General features: G+C 37.9%; 1 protein-coding gene across 6 annotated transcripts in view; it reads right to left on the reverse strand.

Moving 5' to 3' along the window:
* dock11 (dedicator of cytokinesis 11) overlaps positions 1-17,228 on the reverse strand; it is a 47,721-nt gene that overhangs the window by 13,263 nt on the left and 17,230 nt on the right. For 3 of the 6 annotated variants that reach the window (XM_088425614.1, XM_088425531.1, XM_088425368.1), the window contains exons 14-35: positions 17,120-17,202; positions 16,921-17,043; positions 16,554-16,630; positions 13,652-13,836; positions 12,733-12,798; positions 11,577-11,669; positions 10,556-10,679; positions 10,352-10,464; positions 10,181-10,264; positions 8,939-9,028; positions 8,740-8,861; positions 8,591-8,660; positions 7,541-7,654; positions 7,379-7,450; positions 6,053-6,199; positions 5,898-5,981; positions 5,693-5,804; positions 4,106-4,144; positions 2,252-2,433; positions 2,063-2,164; positions 1,545-1,620; positions 163-251 (exon numbers count right to left, since the gene is read on the reverse strand). In XM_088425614.1, coding sequence (XP_088281740.1) covers positions 163-251; positions 1,545-1,620; positions 2,063-2,164; positions 2,252-2,433; positions 4,106-4,144; positions 5,693-5,804; positions 5,898-5,981; positions 6,053-6,199; positions 7,379-7,450; positions 7,541-7,654; positions 8,591-8,660; positions 8,740-8,861; positions 8,939-9,028; positions 10,181-10,264; positions 10,352-10,464; positions 10,556-10,679; positions 11,577-11,669; positions 12,733-12,798; positions 13,652-13,836; positions 16,554-16,630; positions 16,921-17,043; positions 17,120-17,202 — 2,247 coding nt within the window. Of the gene's footprint in view, positions 1-162; positions 252-1,544; positions 1,621-2,062; positions 2,165-2,251; positions 2,434-4,105; positions 4,145-5,692; positions 5,805-5,897; positions 5,982-6,052; positions 6,200-7,378; positions 7,451-7,540; positions 7,655-8,590; positions 8,661-8,739; positions 8,862-8,938; positions 9,029-10,180; positions 10,465-10,555; positions 10,680-11,576; positions 11,670-12,732; positions 12,799-13,651; positions 13,837-16,553; positions 16,631-16,920; positions 17,044-17,119; positions 17,203-17,228 lie in introns of all 6 variants that reach the window. The other 3 variants (XM_088425702.1, XM_088425453.1, XM_088425288.1) reach the window with 2 other exon arrangements.

A 17,228-nucleotide genomic window follows, 5' to 3' on the forward strand; every position in this document is an offset into this window, starting at 1 on the left:
AAACACAATAAAGGACATTCAAAACATTGAGTGTGTTTGCGTGTTTTTCATTAATGATTAACAGCTATGCAAAAAAAACAAAAAAGCCAACACAAAGAAATCTAGGTTGAATGTCGCCCGGGCAACAGCATATACAGCAGTCATTAAAAAAAACAGTCTTACGTCAATGCTATCGGGCGCGCACGAATCCATAAACAGAGATCCTCTGGAGTCTTCCCTCCTCACCACGTGACCATTTAGGACAGGCGGGCCTGAAAACAACAAACACCCAAAGAAACTCGACCTTCTGCTCGGCTCAACGCCTTCAACTGCTTTCCTTGGAATGCTTTGCATCTGACTGAGAGCAGCGCTTCTCAACTACGTGAGCTTGAACTGGCAGTAAATCTACCGTATTGTTTGTTCTATACGGCTCACCGGATTAGAAGGCGCACCTTCAACGAATGGCCTATTTTGAAACGGTTTTCATATCTAGAGCGCAGCGCATTATAAGGCGCATAGAATAGAAGCTACAGTAGCGGCTGGGCTTGCGCTATGCATCCACTAGATCAAGGGTGTCAAACTGATTTTTATCGTGGGCCGCATTGTACTTATAGTGTCTTTTAGAGGGCCGGAATAAATCTAAAATTAGTCTAAAAAAGCTTCGATTTTAACATACTCCTTTAATTTCTCTAAAATCCTGAAAATGTAGGACTTAAAAATAGAAAAACATGTGTCTAATAAATGCCGTTTTTGCTGTTTTACATCTTTACCTAGTTTTGAAAACAGAGGCCGATAAAAAGTGTTCAAAAGATAGATCGGGAACAGAAAATGGTTAATTTGGAAGACAATCTGCAACTTTAGCTAGAAACTTGAAATCAAATCAGCATTTGGCGGGCCACATAAAATGATGTGGCGGGCCAGTTCTGGCCCCCGGGGGCCTTGAGTTTGACACCTGTGCACTAGATCATTGGTGTCGAACTCCAGTCCTGGAGGGCCGGCATCCTGCATGTTTCCCAGTTTTCTTTCCCCAACACACCAGATTCAAATAATTAGCTCATTAGCAAGCTCTGCGGGAGCTTCGAAATGATCCCAATCATTTGAATCAGGTGTTTTTGAGGGAAAAGGTTTGAAAACATGTAGGATACCGGCCCTCGAGGACTGGAGTTCCACACCTGTGCACTAGATGGAGCTGCACTAAAGGGAAGAATAAAGATGAGTTGTGGAAAGGACTAGCTGAAGAAACGCAAAAAATACCATGTAATGTTTATTTCATGTAATGCTGAGTCTACAGTAATGCTGAAAGAACCCCGGCCACCTGTCAGAATAATTGTGGAAATAGCGATTATACATTTGCTATAATCAATATGAAGAAATGCTTTTGCAGCGAGAATGGACGCGCTGCTTGCAATGAAAGAACTTTTGCTAGGAGAAGGTGGCCTGGAGAAGGTTTTGAACTCGATTTCACTGAATGCACTAAATGCTTTGCCACACGTGCACTAATCATACACATAAGTTCAAGCACACAGGATTCCGGCCATGTTTTTTTTTTCCGCTCAACAACTCACTGTGGTCTTTCTCTAGAGCAGCGCTGGTTCTCCTGCTGTCTGCAGAAGCGCTTGACACCAGGTCATCTCTGGAGCCCTGCAAGCGAGACTTGATATCAACATGGCCGAAAGGTTCCCAATTGCGGAGAGGGGCGGGTTTTGAGGGGGACTCACTGTAGGAGCCAATTGGAATAATTTATTGATTCTGCGAACAAGATTCATTTAAATTTCTATTGTTGTATGGTCAAAGAATGGACAGTTATTTGTTTGTTGGTTGTTTTCACTGCCCAATGGAAATTTATGTTACTGCCCCTTTAAGGGAAGGAGAGCGGTGCCTCACATTGGCCCTTTAAGAGCCATTGGGCTTTTTGACCGTAATGTTTATCTTTAAGTATTATGTTTGAAGACAATAGGCATTTTTTTGCAATAAATCTATTGTCTTATAAGATAAGCCTGTGGAAATGTGTTCAACTATAATATATATATATATTTTTTTTGGGAGTAAGCCAAGTGGTAGAAATCTCAACTCGCACACTCACGTTGAGATTGGAAAGGCACGGCTGGGCCGACAGTTGTTTCAAGTTCTGGTAGAGCAGCTCAAAGAGTGGCAGGTAGAGCAAACAGATCCTGGCTTGCTGGTTCTGAAGCAAGGAACCCAAACGATGATACGAGAAGACTCGTTGCGCAATACGCTCCAAAAGTATGTTGTCTTTGGGCGCCAGCCTCACCTTGAAGGCCGTGTAGCGATCGTCCATGGCGTGCTTGATGAGAAGATTCTTGAGCGCGCCGACGGCCGTCTGCCGCACCTCGGGCCCCCGCTGCAGGGCCGCGGCCACGTCTCGGAGGAGCAGGCCCACCAGGAAGTGGTTGCGGCAGTAGTCTTCCGTCAGGCTGAATTCCAGACTTTGCTCTACGGTTGGCCCGGGACAAGCGGCGGCGGGTCAGTCCCGGAAAAGAAATACGAGGCTTTCCAAACACACTGAAGGCAAAACTTCGCCATGGTCTTCTTGTTAAAACTCATTCGATGCCAGGGACATATTTTTGCTTTCTTTTTTTTTTTTTTTTTTTAAGAGACCAGACAATAAATCCCAGATACTGAAGTATTGAATCAATACTTCAGTACATTCGTTTCCAGATACTTAAGTATTCAATCATTATATAAGAGTAAACTAGAGTATTATATACACTTGTTATATAATTTATATATACTTATTTTAACATAAATATTTATATAGTATTTTATTTATATATTTATACGTATATATTTATATTATTTATACATATATATATATATATATATATATATATATATATATTATATATACATATATATACATATATATATACATATATATATACATATATATATATATATACATATATATATATATATATATATATATATATATATATATATATATATTAGATATATATAGATATATATATATATATACTTAAAGGTATTAAACTTAAAAATATAAACATAAAAATAAAATATTAAAATATATTTTTTAAATATCTAAATATAAAATATAAACATAAAAAATATAAAAATTATTAAATCAAAACGTAATTACCTGGGATTGACTGTCCGGACTCATAAAAAAAACAAACAAACAAACAAACAAAAAAAAACGTGAAAATACGTTTCTGGCACTACTGTACTAAATATTATTCCTTTTGCAAAAGCGACATTTTCAATAAATTAATTATAAAACAAATTTATGAAATAATAAATTCAATAACAAGAATTCGGCATCATTATACATTTCCTGGCGCAGGAAATGTATGATTTCAGGGGTTTGCGTTGCGCAAAGAGCATAGATGAGCAGGAATCGAAAGAAAGAAAGCAATCGTGTGCAAGGCCATAATTCTGTGTTATTTATCATAACAGGCAGAGCATCCAGGAAAAGTGAGTGGCCGGACCGCGAGAGATGATTACCGTATTTCCCGCACTATAAGGCGCATCGCATTATAAGGCGCATAAAATAGAAGCTACGGTAGCGGCTGGAGTTGCGTTACGCATCCACAAGATGGAGCTGCGCTCAAGTGAAAGTCAAAACAACTGCGAATGAAAATAGTGAATTATAGCTCCATAAATATGGAGGGAAAATCAAGTTTCTGTCATTTCAAACCAGCTGGAAGGTTAAAACTTACAATCGTTTTTTTGCTTTGAATTCAAGCAAAAACAAAGGTGTGGAGTTTGATGAAAATCTGACAGATTTCAAGAAGTTTGATATGATTTTTTTCATCGACTGTCAGAGGTTTAAAGAAAAAGCTGATGCAGATATTCATCGGTAAATCCGCTAATGCTGAATCATAGATATTTGAAAAAGGCAATGGTGGCAAATTTGGCCCCGAACCATCGGGCCCCTGTTAATGTCGGACCCGGTTAGAAGTATTCATTAAGAGTGTGAGTGGATTCCACCACAGCAAAGCTCATCTCTACAAAGCATCAAAGCGGCATCGGCAACCGTGCGCCCGGCGGCGAGCGAGCGAGCGTTAGGTCACAGTGCAGGCGGCCGGCAATCGGGTGCGGCGGGAAGCGCCGTTGAGGGAAAGGACGGAGTGGCATCACCTACCTACAGGGCCAAAAAGCTCCGTCGCATACGGAATAAAATCTGATCACAAGCAAGAAAAAAAAAAAGAAAAAAACACGGGCAGGGTGTTGGGTACAATTAAGCAAATCGGGGGAAGCTAGTCACAAGCCAGTAAAAATTGGCGCAATGTTGGAGGTTTGTTATTTGCTTTTACAGTCTTTTTATTAGGGAGCGTCCACAAGTTACGCACACAAAAAAAAGAAAAAAAATACGACTCAAAAAACAAAAACTACAATAAGGGCGCAGAGTTGTAGCTCCGCCCCTGCTTCTTGGTTTTGGTAATAGTCTGAAAAAAAAATCTAAAAATCTAAATATTTTTTTTTCCAAAGTAATTTTCTGTCCTGTATTGAAGTCCGTAACATTAATAGCACCCTGGCACAAAAATGTATCAATATTTTTGTCTTTTAAATGTCTCCTACTTATAACAGTTTGCTAGCATTTTGAGTTGGAGGAAAAAGTTGCAGCAATCAATATGACAAAAGGTATTTTCATTGATTTTTTTTTGTCAGTATTTTAGTCAAAGCATGACTTTTTTGTCCTTATACTTCTAATTTATATTTTATTCAACTTGTATAGATTATAATATATAAATATTATATTTTACATAATACGTAGAATATATTTATTTCATGTATTATTTTTTAAATTATATATATATAATACATATACTTATAATATAAATACATAGCGTTCATAAGTTCATTATAGAGTGCATAATGCATATATTTCTTACATCTATTATTATATAATTATATTTAAGATATATAAGAGTATAATAGAGTATTATATATGCTTGTTTTATAATTTATACATATTTAATATAAAATAAATAATTATGTAGTATTTTATTTATATATTTATATTATATTTATATTGATATATACATACTTATTGGTATTAAACAAAAAATATAAAGATAAAAATAACATATTAAAAATATTTTTTTAATATTCAAATATATAAAAATAAAAATTAAAACATATATATTTTTTATGTGTATACTTATATTATATTTATATTGATATATACATACTTATTGGTATTAAACAAAAAATATAAATATAAAAATAAAATATTAAAAAAATATATTTTTTAATATTCAAATATATAAAAATAAAAATTACATAAACATTTTTTTAATGTTTTTTTTAATATTTATATATTTTTAAGTTAAATACATGAAATATTGATTTTTGGTAAATTAAAATATTATATATATATATATATATATATATATATATATATATATATATATATATATATATATATATAATTTGTGGACAGTCCCTAACAATGACAGTAAGAACCAATATAAAGAAACCATTGAGCATCAGGCCAACTTTTACCCGCTAAATCCATGCAGCATTTACATCAATGAATCAAATTTGTGTATGTGATGACATGCTGGTCCAATCCAATGCAATTGAATCCAAAAGCATCCTTTTATTTTTTTTTTTTTTGACAACAGGTAGGGTAACAAAGTAGCCAGAGAAAGTGTATCTGTTAATAGCGGCTCCTTGTGGGGATGCGGGTGAGAAAGTGGGCGTGGCCGCGACGGCGCTCGCTCACCTTGCACCCTCTGCAGCTTGGTGCGCCCAAAGGCCATGGGCAGGTTGAGGGGGATGAAGTGCTCGTGGTTGCACACGGCCACCAGGAAGTCCAACTTCATCTCCGTCAGGACCTGCGGGAGGCGCGTTGACGTCGCTGACGGCCAACGACACGACGGCGCGACCCCTCCGGATGCCCGAGTCCCGGTTTGGGAAAAACTCAATACCTTGGGATCCCTGAGCGTGAAGTGGCACATGTAGTGGTTGAGCAGGCCGAAAGCAAAGCCCCGGTTCATGAAGGTCAGGCAGCGCTGAGGAGCGGAAGAAGAGCGGGATGAAGCCAGGGCGCGCCGGCCAATGGGACGGCGGCGGGCCGGCGCACCTTGATGAAGTTGGCCAAGCTCAGGTTGACGCAGCGGGCTTCCTCGGGGATCTCGGCGTGGCGGATGGTGATGTGAGGCATGATGGACAGGACCAGGGACTGCAGAGACTGCTGGAAGCCGTCCGCGAAGCGCTGAGACCTCGGCATCTGAAAGCGTCATGGCGGGAAGCTTACATGAGACGGCTCGGCCCGCGTTGTAGGGGCTGGATTAGACGTGGAAATCGGTCCGCTCTTTTTTGAAAATAAATAAATAAATAGACTGATTGACTCCGCCCACTGCACAAATGGGAAATAATACAGGAAATAATCACACACACACAAAAAAAAAACGATCATTTGAAATAGCTAAATCAAGGAAGAGAGAATTTTAAAATTAAAATCAGAGTTTTCGAGAATTTTCACTTAAAAGTGAAGAATGCTGAAAAATGTTACTTTAGTCAAACTGAAAATTGGTATCTTTCCTCCTTTGTTGGTGATGAGTGGAGGGACACCTTTTTAGGACGTTTAATTTGTATGTTTTTATTTTACTTTCCAGTAATCATTTACAAGACCACAGGAGCAGAAATATTTTTTCGGATTATTTTGAGCATGTAAGTTTATGTAAGTTAAGTTTAAACCCTTTAAACTCTTTTAGTTGAAACCCTTTTTAGGACGTTTAATTTGTATGTTTTTATTTTACTTTCCAGTAATCATTTACAAGACCACAGGAGCAGTAATATTTTTTCGGATTATTTTGAGCATGTAAATTTATGTAAGTTTAGTTTAGGTTCATGCAAAGTGCTTCCCGTGTGATGTCATTGCTAAAGTGCTAACAACAGCCCATAGTGGTATGTTACATATGTGTATTTTATGTGAATATGCACAATGTTATCTATTGCTGATTGTCAATTTTATGTTTGTTAGTTCTATGGTGTAAATTGTTGGTGGGAAGTATGGATGTAACGAGTAAAGATGAAAAGTGGAAGACCACAATAAACGCCAATGCAAAAAATTATTCTCATTTACGGGCAAGCCGGTAAATACTGATAAGTGATAAAAATGCTTCACAAATGATAACAAATACGGTCGACGTGACGCGAGCGCCTTCCGTATTTTGAATTTTCTCACGTTACTACAGACAACATTTTACCGCCGAGGCGTTTCGGAAGCTGAATTTTTCGTAACAAGAGGCGTGCGTAAGTCGAGGTATCACTGTGTGCATAATTGTTGTCAGAATGAACATCTTGCGAAATTACTTATATTCTTTTTTTTATGTTTATTTAGTTTTTGCCTTGCCCAAGTGCAGAAATTGCATACGCAAGCACAATTTGTCATTTGTGTAAAAACCTTGATGCGGTGGTCCTCTTGCAAGAACTGGGCCATGGATTTGGCCATCGTCTCAAAGAAGAACCACGAATACTACAACCGGATGACAAAATGAGGGAGAGAAGGTGAAAGTTCTTTCCATTTGCAAGCCCGCCACCTGCTGGTCGATGTTGCAACGTGCACCTTGAGCAGTTTGTTGCTGGTGTTAAAATCAGCCGTCTGCTTGAGAATGGCGGTGATGGCCGTGGCCAGAACCTCGTGGGTGTACGCAGCAGGGTTTTTGCCAACAAACACATACTGGGAAGAAAAAAAAAGAAAAAAAAACCACGAAGATGTATTGTGTTATTGTGTCATGTTATATGAAACCCGAATTACCAAAAAATAAGCCAACAGTCAAAAATAAACCCATAAAACAAGCCCATTTTTGCGTTGTTTTGACAACACATTCTTTTAGGCTGTTTATTTTGTGTGTTATCAACACACTGACTGCCATTGACGGCTATAGACGTCAAAAGTCTATTTTCACCAGGTGCTCAGTGAATGAGTTAGCTTGAAAGCTATACAAATCAAAGATCCATTTTAAGCGGAATGGTAATCCACCTACCAGTTCCGTTTTGACCCATCAATTCAAAAATTGTTGCAACGGCAGACTAAATTCTTGCCTGTTTACATCATAAGAATAATCAACATATGCAATTTTGAATTACATGTTCAAATGAAACCTAAAACAAAAAAAATGCTCGTTTAGCTCTATTGTTCTTTTTTAGGGTTTATAATATCATGAAATTTTGTATACGGTACAGGTTGAAATGCCATATTTTTCATACCTTAATTCACCCCTCCTCAGAGAAATATACTACATGACTGAATATTTAATAATAAAAAAAAGGCAAAACATAATTATTCTTAATGTCCTGGATTATGTAAAAAAAAAAAATATATATAATAATAAAGCTGACAGAGGGAAAAAGATGGGGTTTAAGAAAATATTATTTTTAATAATAATAATTATTATTAGTATTATTATTATTATTATTATTATTATTATTTTAAACACTACCAAGCAGTAAAATAATCCAAACTAAAAAAAAAAAAATGGTCTTGACCCAAAAAAAAAATTCTACATTTTATATATATATATATATATATATATATATATATATATATATATATATATATATATATATATATATATATATATGCCACTTTTATAGGCAAACGTCCAGGACGTACCTTGACAAACGAGCGCAGGTAGTTTTCCAGGCCTTCCTCGTGACACCTGGACACGACGTGGATGATAACCCTGCGGGCACAGAAAAGGGCACGGGCTCGTGACCGCCGAATGCAAGCACGTTCTCCGCGGCACCGAGCGAGGAACCCACCGGAGGGAGTTGACGGCGACCTCCTGGCCGTCCTTGCCGGCCGCTGAGAGCACCTCAAAGAGCTGCGTGAGCAGCGTGGGCAGGAAGTGGACCGTGACGTGCGTCTCCATGGCGTGGAGGCACTGAGGACGGAGGCGTCGACATGAAACCCGCCGCGCGTTGGCAAAACACGGTGATCCCAATCCGGCGGGAGTCTGACCTTCAAGTACTTGATAAGCTCCGCCCGGTTGTCCTCGGACGTGTTCCTCATGAGTTGGCAGTGCAGGAAGAACTTGTGGAGATGAAGGTCCTGTGGAGTAGCCGCATTAGCAATTTGGGTTCATTTTAAGACCGGCTCCAGCGCCACTTGAGACAAATTCGCCACAAAATTGGATGACCCGTTTTGGCTTCAAAGTCTTCTGATTAATATTATGTTTGTGGAGTGTACAGCCAATCACAGCTCGCCTTGTCAACATCACATGACTACACTCAGACAACAGGTGAGCTGCGGTTGGCCACCTGAGCAACTGTGAACAGTGGACAGCAGGTGGCAAAATGGCCGCCTCCTGTGATGGATTTTGGTATGGTTTCTTCTTCTTTTATTGTCTTTATTATGGTATATTATTCTGGTATATTATTATTGTGATTATTATAATAATTGTATATGATTATTATTGTGGTTATCATTGTGGTAAATGAACATGTTTGAAGTAGAATTTTCAGTGATCAAACGTTTGAAATAAAAGGCTCATATTTTCTGAATAAATGACTACATATTTAAATGAATGTAAGAACATTTGGATTCTGGATGTATGAAGTCAACTTGAATCAAGATTTTGCACATAAAGTGTAAAATTGTTTTTTATTGACTTTAATCCAAATAATTAGAGGATCCTGAAAAATAACCGTATTAAAGTACTGTAAATTCTCATATTTGAGGTTAAATTTACGTCACCTTAACATTTGGAATGAATCGATCAGATTTTCTAATTAAATAAATAAATAAAAAACTACAATATTAGATTGTTGTGCTCTTATGTGCCCTCTTGTTCTCACTATGTACTGAATGAAAAAAAATAATGTTTTATTTAATAATTATTAAAGAATAATGTTTTATTAAATTATTAAAATTATTAAATTATTAAAGAAAAATGTTTTTCTCATTTCTGTCTTTTTATGTCTAAAATATATATATATATATATATATATATATATATATATATATATATATATATATATATATATATATATATATAATTCCAAACCAAATTCAACCTTCAAACATGAAAATTTACCAGAAAAAAAGTATTTCTTCTCAGACATGACTATCCGATAATATGGAAAGTATCGAACATGATAAGTCAGTAACCCTATAATAACCTAACAGATGGTTTATTTTGATAACCCGCCAACTGGACCGACGACAAACAATGGAGGATGGATGAAGAAGCGAATGTTTCACCTGCGCGTATATCGTTGACACCACGCGGCTTCTCATCTTGAAAAGCGGCTTTGCGTTTTCCACCCACTTGACTTCTGCCTGCGACTGTGCACATGTTGACGATTTTGGAGCAAAAAAATTAAATAAAATGCAGAGTATGAGCGAGCCGCAGAAGCGCGTTTTTCCGCAAACCTTTTTGGTGTCGTGACCCAGGTATCCGGCGGGCAAGGTGGCGGCCACGGGTAGCTGCACTTCTATCGACTGCATCCTGCCGTCTTTCAGCAGAGGCAACCACGAATAACCAACTGGCAACCCACAAAAGGGAAAATTCTCAACAATGGCAACAGGCATTTAAAATTTAACAAAAATCGTTCATAAAAAAAAAAAAAAGCCTACCCAGAGACTCCACCCCCTCTCTTTTCTTACTGCTGGTTTTGCTGCTGGATTCACAGCTGATATGGTAAAACGTGAAGAGGATGTGGTGCCTCTCGTGCAAGTGCACAGGTAACTCCATCTTGATCTGTGTTGCACAAAAAGTCCACAAGAGGGCAGCAAAATGTCAGACTTTAGCTTCCCATTTTCAAGCAAAAACACTTCAAATTGATTTGACTTGACAGCCGTAACGGTCCTCTGACAGTACAATTTGGCCCGCGATTCAAATGTGTTTGACCCTGTTCCAGACCCCTTTCTGTGAAAAACCGATACGCCCCTGCGCATGTTTGTGCAATCGGAAGCAGGGAGTGAAGATGTGTGTGTGTGGGGTGAGAAAAGGGGGGTTAGATGTCTCAAAATCCTAATCCATTTAATTTTAAGACCATATGGGGGCCTTGTGCCTTATCCTGACTAATGATTTCACTCTATGCTTCTCAACTAGTGGGGCGGGCCCCCCTGGGGGGGGGCGCGGATGATCCCAGGAAAAAGGCTTTGTTTTTGTCATGTGGAATGTAATTGCAATAAAGTCATCATTTTCATCATTTTTTTTTTAGTTTCAGGCACTTTGGTGCAACTTGCTTCTTTTTCTTCCGTTTTAGACTAAGCTGTAACCCGTATAAACGCGATAAAAAGAATTACCAGTTGTTGAAAGTTGATTTATATTGAGTTTTTCTGTTGTTAATGTTAAAAAGGATACATGTGTAGGTATACTTAAACAATTTTCATCAGTAATAATCTTAGTTATATTCAGTGCATCGATGGGGGGGGGGTTCTCTTTTCTAGGGGGGGCCTGGCAAAATATAGTCGAGAAACACTGCTCTATAATGTGTGTGTGTGTGTGTGTGTGTGTAGGCAAGTGTGCGTGTGTGTTTGTTCACATGACAACAGATTAATTGGATAATCTCAATAAGGGCATGGCAGTTCCAAGGGAATTCCTTATAAATTCTTCAGTCTATTTTTTTTCCTTTTTTTGGAAGCATCTCACCTCATCATAGAATTCTGGACATTGGTTGTGGTGCAGGACGGCTGCATAAGCGGCGCTGGTGAAGAGCGAGTCTCCTGGTTTTCCGTAGATGCACTGAAAGAAAAAGTTTTCATATTAGTGACTGGTAACCTTCGGCTCGTCTAAATCGACCAAAAACCCGCTTCAGAACATTTGCGGTCCTCTTTGTTTGAATTATGAGGGCGCTCACTCGAATTTAAAGGTATAAATATTATGTTTGGACAAGTAAAAGTTCCTATTTTGTGCATAATCATAGAAAGTATGTGTAATTATAAGAAGAATTTGATGACGATTATTTGTCATGTAAAATGGATACATTTAAAACATATTTTGCCACTTGTTGGTGACTGAAAAGGACATCACGTACAATCGATAAAAATCATCGCATTTACTTTATTAAAATGAGGCAAAAATGTCATATGTTCAATAAATGTTGAAGGTCTTAATTATTCACTTAATATGACTAGTTTGGAATTGAAAAGTAAAGGGAATTTATTAACGTTACGGCATTGTTTATTGAAAAAAAAAGAAGAAGCGAGCAGACTGCACCAACGTCCGAGTCCATTCTTGTTCACGCACAAGAAATATTACTAAAACCGAGAAAAAAAATTGCGATGTCTCCTGCAGATTCAGTTAAGAGTGCATCGAAGGGTAATCCATCGACTCGTTCATTAATTGCGGTCTTTTTGTATATACACACGATCAAGAACTTGCTGAAAGACGGATTCTGCTCAACTTATGGAATATTTTTGGTAAAATAACTCGAACTGCGTCGTGAGAAAAAGAGAGAAGAAGATGATGCTGACTGGCACCATGATGGTCAAACTGCAAGACTGGAGCGGTGATAACGTCCCTGATGGGAGGGCAGATTACCCGCTTGTGTATGAGGGCAGGGGGCGGGGCTTCAGGTGTGGCCTCATATCTTATGTGCCATTGTTTTCATACCAGCATGGGAAATCATGAGGCCAAAAAACTGGGACGAGTACCGACAACATCCGACGCTTTACATGTGGGGCCAAGGCAAACAGAGGAGAAATTTGCCCATCTTTTGCCATTTCCTCATTCTACTTTTGCAGCGTGCAACCTTCTTAGCGGCTTTTCTTGAACAGTGCAATGAAAAAAGCTTTTCACGGCTCACCTTCAAAGGATTTGCACCTTCTTCGTCCGAATCCCGGAACTGGATGCACACTGCAATATTTCGAGCCTGGCAGTGGGAAAAAACATTCATAAACAATCCTAAACAATATATATATATATATATATATATATATATATATATATATATATATACAGTATATATACATATATATGAACTATGTGCAATGCGTTTCAAGACCAATGCAGTTCACTTAAACAAAGGGGGAAAGAAGAAGACGATATTGACTGAGTTTGAATGGCTATTTATTAATTTATGTTTATTTATTCTGTCAGTGTTATGTTGAACATTTTTATGAATATGTTGGTGCTAAATGTGCAGGCATGTTCAGTCTGCCGAAGATAGGATGTTGCGGTAAAACTCGCTCTTTAAACAAGGCGGGTGCTAACACCTGATTGGTTGGACGGAAATGGCCAACCAATCAGGTGTTAGGACCCGCCCATCAAACTCTGATCGAGCGAGGTTGACGTTTAATTAATTAATGAATGAGAGATTTATTTCATTAATGACACTTTTAATTCATGAATGAAACATGTCATTATTTAATGTCACTTTTAATTTAAATATTGAATTATTGACATCATTTAATCACTGAATTTTGGCATTTTTGCTCCTCCATACTGCAGTAGCTAACTTGAGACTGAAGGCGACAAACCAGGAAGCAGACGTGATTGGCCGCGGCAGCCAAAGAGTATGAGTCATTTTGAGAGCAGGCTCCTGCAAATGCCCAAGATGAAATGGGGGGGGGGCGGGAAAATTTCCCGTTTTTGTCCGATCTGGACAATTTTAAACACCCGTGACTTTGAAAATTGCGACATCTTGCCGTTCCGGTTATCAAAACGGCTATCGTGGCAAAAAGTGTGATTGGGACGTCCCTCTGTTTAATATGAGAGGCGGGCACCTTGGTGAAGCTTTTCTGATTGTCGTATTTGAGTTGCAGGGGGTAGACGTAGAGTTGATTCTTGTAGGTGGTGAAGGGGTAGTTGAATTTGGCCTCCTCAGGCAGGAACTCCTCCACTTCCACCGATACGCGCTCGCAGCTCTCTTCCAAGGGCTTGACGGGAACGTAAGAGGACGTCACCGTGTCTGGGGGAGGGAGGAATACATTTTGAACGTATCAAACAAGATTTCATGCGTCTTAATACCGTGACAGAAAAAAGTGCATTCTTCTTTTCAAATCAAGAGCAAATGAATTTGAACATGAGGTAAATTATTGCGAAATTCTGTTACGTTGCATGCCTTAGTGGTACTTCTACTAACAAAATTAATTCATTCCAGAAGTCATTTCGTCACATGAATCTTTCATAAGTAGAGGCGCTTTTAACATGTAAATAGCCTAATCCGTTTCAAGCCCCCCAAAATGCTCCTAAACCCTTTAAATTAATATTATTAAATGATAAAATGCATTAAAAATGTAATAAATACATATTAGAATGACATTAGTGCATAATAATCTAAATATATCATGTAAAGAATAAGCAAAAAAAAAAAAAAAACACTCCTAAACCCTTTAACTTAAGTCTATTAATTGTAGCAGTTGACAATATGAATGCAGTTCACTTGTTTGCATTGAGATATTGCTATTTTGTTGGTGATGAGTGCACAGCGAGACAGCTTTTCAGGCCGTTGATTTGTATGTTTTTATTTGACGTTTCCAGTGATCCAGGAGTCATGTACAAGTCCACAGAAGCAACATTAATTTGGGGGATTATTTTGGATTTCATTTAAATTCACTTATGTTTAGTTTGGGGTCATGCGAAGTGCTTCCCGTGTGAAGTCATTGCTAAAGTGCTAATGAGGCGCTAACAACGCCCAAAGTTGTATGTTTCATATGTTATCCATTGCTAATGTCAATTTGATGTTTGTTAGTTCTACGGTGTAAATTGTTGGTGGGAAGCGCGGATGAAATGAGTAAAGATGAAAAATGGAAGACCACAGTAAACAGCAAAGCAAAAAAGTAGCAGAACTGTATTTTGTTCAGTTTTATACGGATGGGTATTTTTATTAGCGACGGAATTTTTCGGCACCCTGTTGGTTAGCGCTTTTACCTCCTAATACGAGGTACGAGTGAGATTTAAAACGGGTTTCTGAAGGCAACGGCAAATCTAAATAATGCTTTTTAATGCAGTGACAGGAACAGTTGATTTTTCTTTTCAAATTGAGAGCAAATGAATTCAAACAAGCGCTAAATTACATTATACAGTAGCGTGAGCGAAATTGGTGTGCTTTTATTCTGTCGTTTTATTTTGGATGCGCATTAATGATGCAGCAGATGAGCGAGAAATAAAAACAGACGATACACGATCTAACATTCTGGAGTTGCTGAATAAAATACACCAAAACGTGGTTCCAAAGTTGAATCAGACACTAATGGCGCAAATCTTTATTTTTTTTCATCCAAAAATGCTTTGCGCGTGCTAACATTTTTTTTTTTTTTTTTTTACAGAGTCTACATCAGTGATTAGAGAAAAGACATGGACACTTTTTTTTTTTTTTTAACAAAACAGCTCTGCATAAAAATGCGTTCTAAAAAAATGACACAAGTAAATGCTGCATACAACTTCCCTCTCCAGAAAACGCTTGCACAATACTGCTGTGTAAGAAACACAGTAACACAATCATCGCACAATCGCATTTGTGCCCCAACGTGTGATTTTTAGATAGTGTTGCACCATTCCGGACAAGGGTGTGACAATAACCGCTACAAACTTCAAAAAACTTCAAAAAACTTCAAAACGTCGTCTTATCTGCAAAACCTTAAGATAAGCCTTGGATAGGGCCGTGAGATATGCAGCGTTTAAATCGTGCGCATAAGTTTCGACAACCTGGCAGGATTTAAGATTTATTTATTTTTCGGCCTTTTTTGGACATGAATGATAACACAAAGTCGAGGCGTTTTTTTTTGTTTTTTTTTACTGCGTCGGGTAACCGTTGATATTGTGTTGCTTGTCAAGGAATCAAGATAGAATCAGAAATGTTGGTTAAAATTGATTGCAAACAAAAAGTTTTGGGTCAAAAAAAAAAAGAAATGGAAGGAAACAAACCTTGGTTATAACTTAAAACATTTAGTTAGCCCCTTTTGACCAGATTTGAGTTTTTTTTTTGTTTTGTTTTTTTACATAAGTACTTCAAGATTGTAAAAAATGGAAAAAAAATTGTCAAAACAAAGGAGAAACCGACCTAACTTTTGGGGTAAAAAAAAAAAACTAACTGAAAATGTTGGGTTCATACCCTTTTGACCTGATTTGGGTTATTTTTGACCCAACTGTTTATAGTGTTAATAATGTTAGTTAAAAAAAAAAAGATTTCACTTTGAAACAGTTGGGTTTAAAAAAAGTGTGCCAAATAGACTGACTCAACTTCCTGGGTTATACAGTATGAATAACATAAAAAGTTGAGTTAGGCCCCTTTGACTTGATTGGCTTTTTTTTGGGTGTTTTTTTTCCTGACCCAACTGCTTTATACAGTCAAAAACGGTTGAAAACATACATTTTAACAGTCGTGTCAAACTGAAAATGAAATGACCCAACACTTAGAGGAAAAGGAACAACTTCAAAATCTGCATTGTTCAGATTTTGGCCCAAATTGTGTTATTTTTGACCCAACAGTTTTTCAGAGGGTGTCATTGAAAACAATGATGTCTTTCTTTCACCCTTGTGTGGTGTTTTTTCCAATCATTTGATCTTTATATCAAAAGCATTTCATATCACATGGAAAGCAGTGAAAGAAGACACTAGGGAGCTGAAATTTCACCCGGGTGGTGACACAACTGATGTGGGGTGCGTCGAGAAATTAGCACTTACTTGAAAAGTCAGGTGGGACGCACTCAATGGTGACATTCAGTTGTCCGGGGATGCTCTGAAGCTTGCTCTTCTCCGGTCTAAATCAATACAAATATTCATATAAAAGTACAGTTAACTCATTCAATGCCAGGGACATATTTTCACGTTTTTTTTTAAGAGTTTGGACATTTAATCCCAGATACTTAAGTTTCAATTTAATACTTAAGTATCTGGGAATTAATGTACTTAAAGTACTTAAGTATCGATTTAATACTTAAGTATCTGGGATTCAATGTCTGGACTTTTAAAACAAACGTAAAAAAACGTCCCTGGCATTGAATGAGTTAAGGTTAAACTAAAGGTTTGTGTTGGAGTGTCCGCGACTCACTTTCTGGTGTCGGCCAGGAGCTTGATGATGTCATCGGTGGAGATTTTTCCACTGTCCTGGCGGTAAAGGGGAGAAAACTTGCCGTCCATGTCGAGACTTCCTTGAGCGTCCTTAAACACCTGCCTGGGGGAAGTCACGCATTTTTGCAACGTTGTTGATGTGACGGGCCTCATTTTGGTGGATTTTGCCGCGCTCTTACTTTGCGGCCCAAGCGAAGGGCATCCTGTACTGGCCCAGGCGTTGGCACGTCTGTTTGGCCGCCTTCAGGACCTTCTGAGCGGTCTGCAAGGAAAACAGACAAGGCCATC

The sequence above is a fragment of the Hippichthys cyanospilos genome, chromosome 1 (genome assembly GCF_059441005.1).
Source record: "Hippichthys cyanospilos isolate Australia breed blue-spotted pipefish chromosome 1, RoL_Hcya_1.0, whole genome shotgun sequence".
Lineage (NCBI taxonomy): Eukaryota > Metazoa > Chordata > Actinopteri > Syngnathiformes > Syngnathidae > Hippichthys > Hippichthys cyanospilos.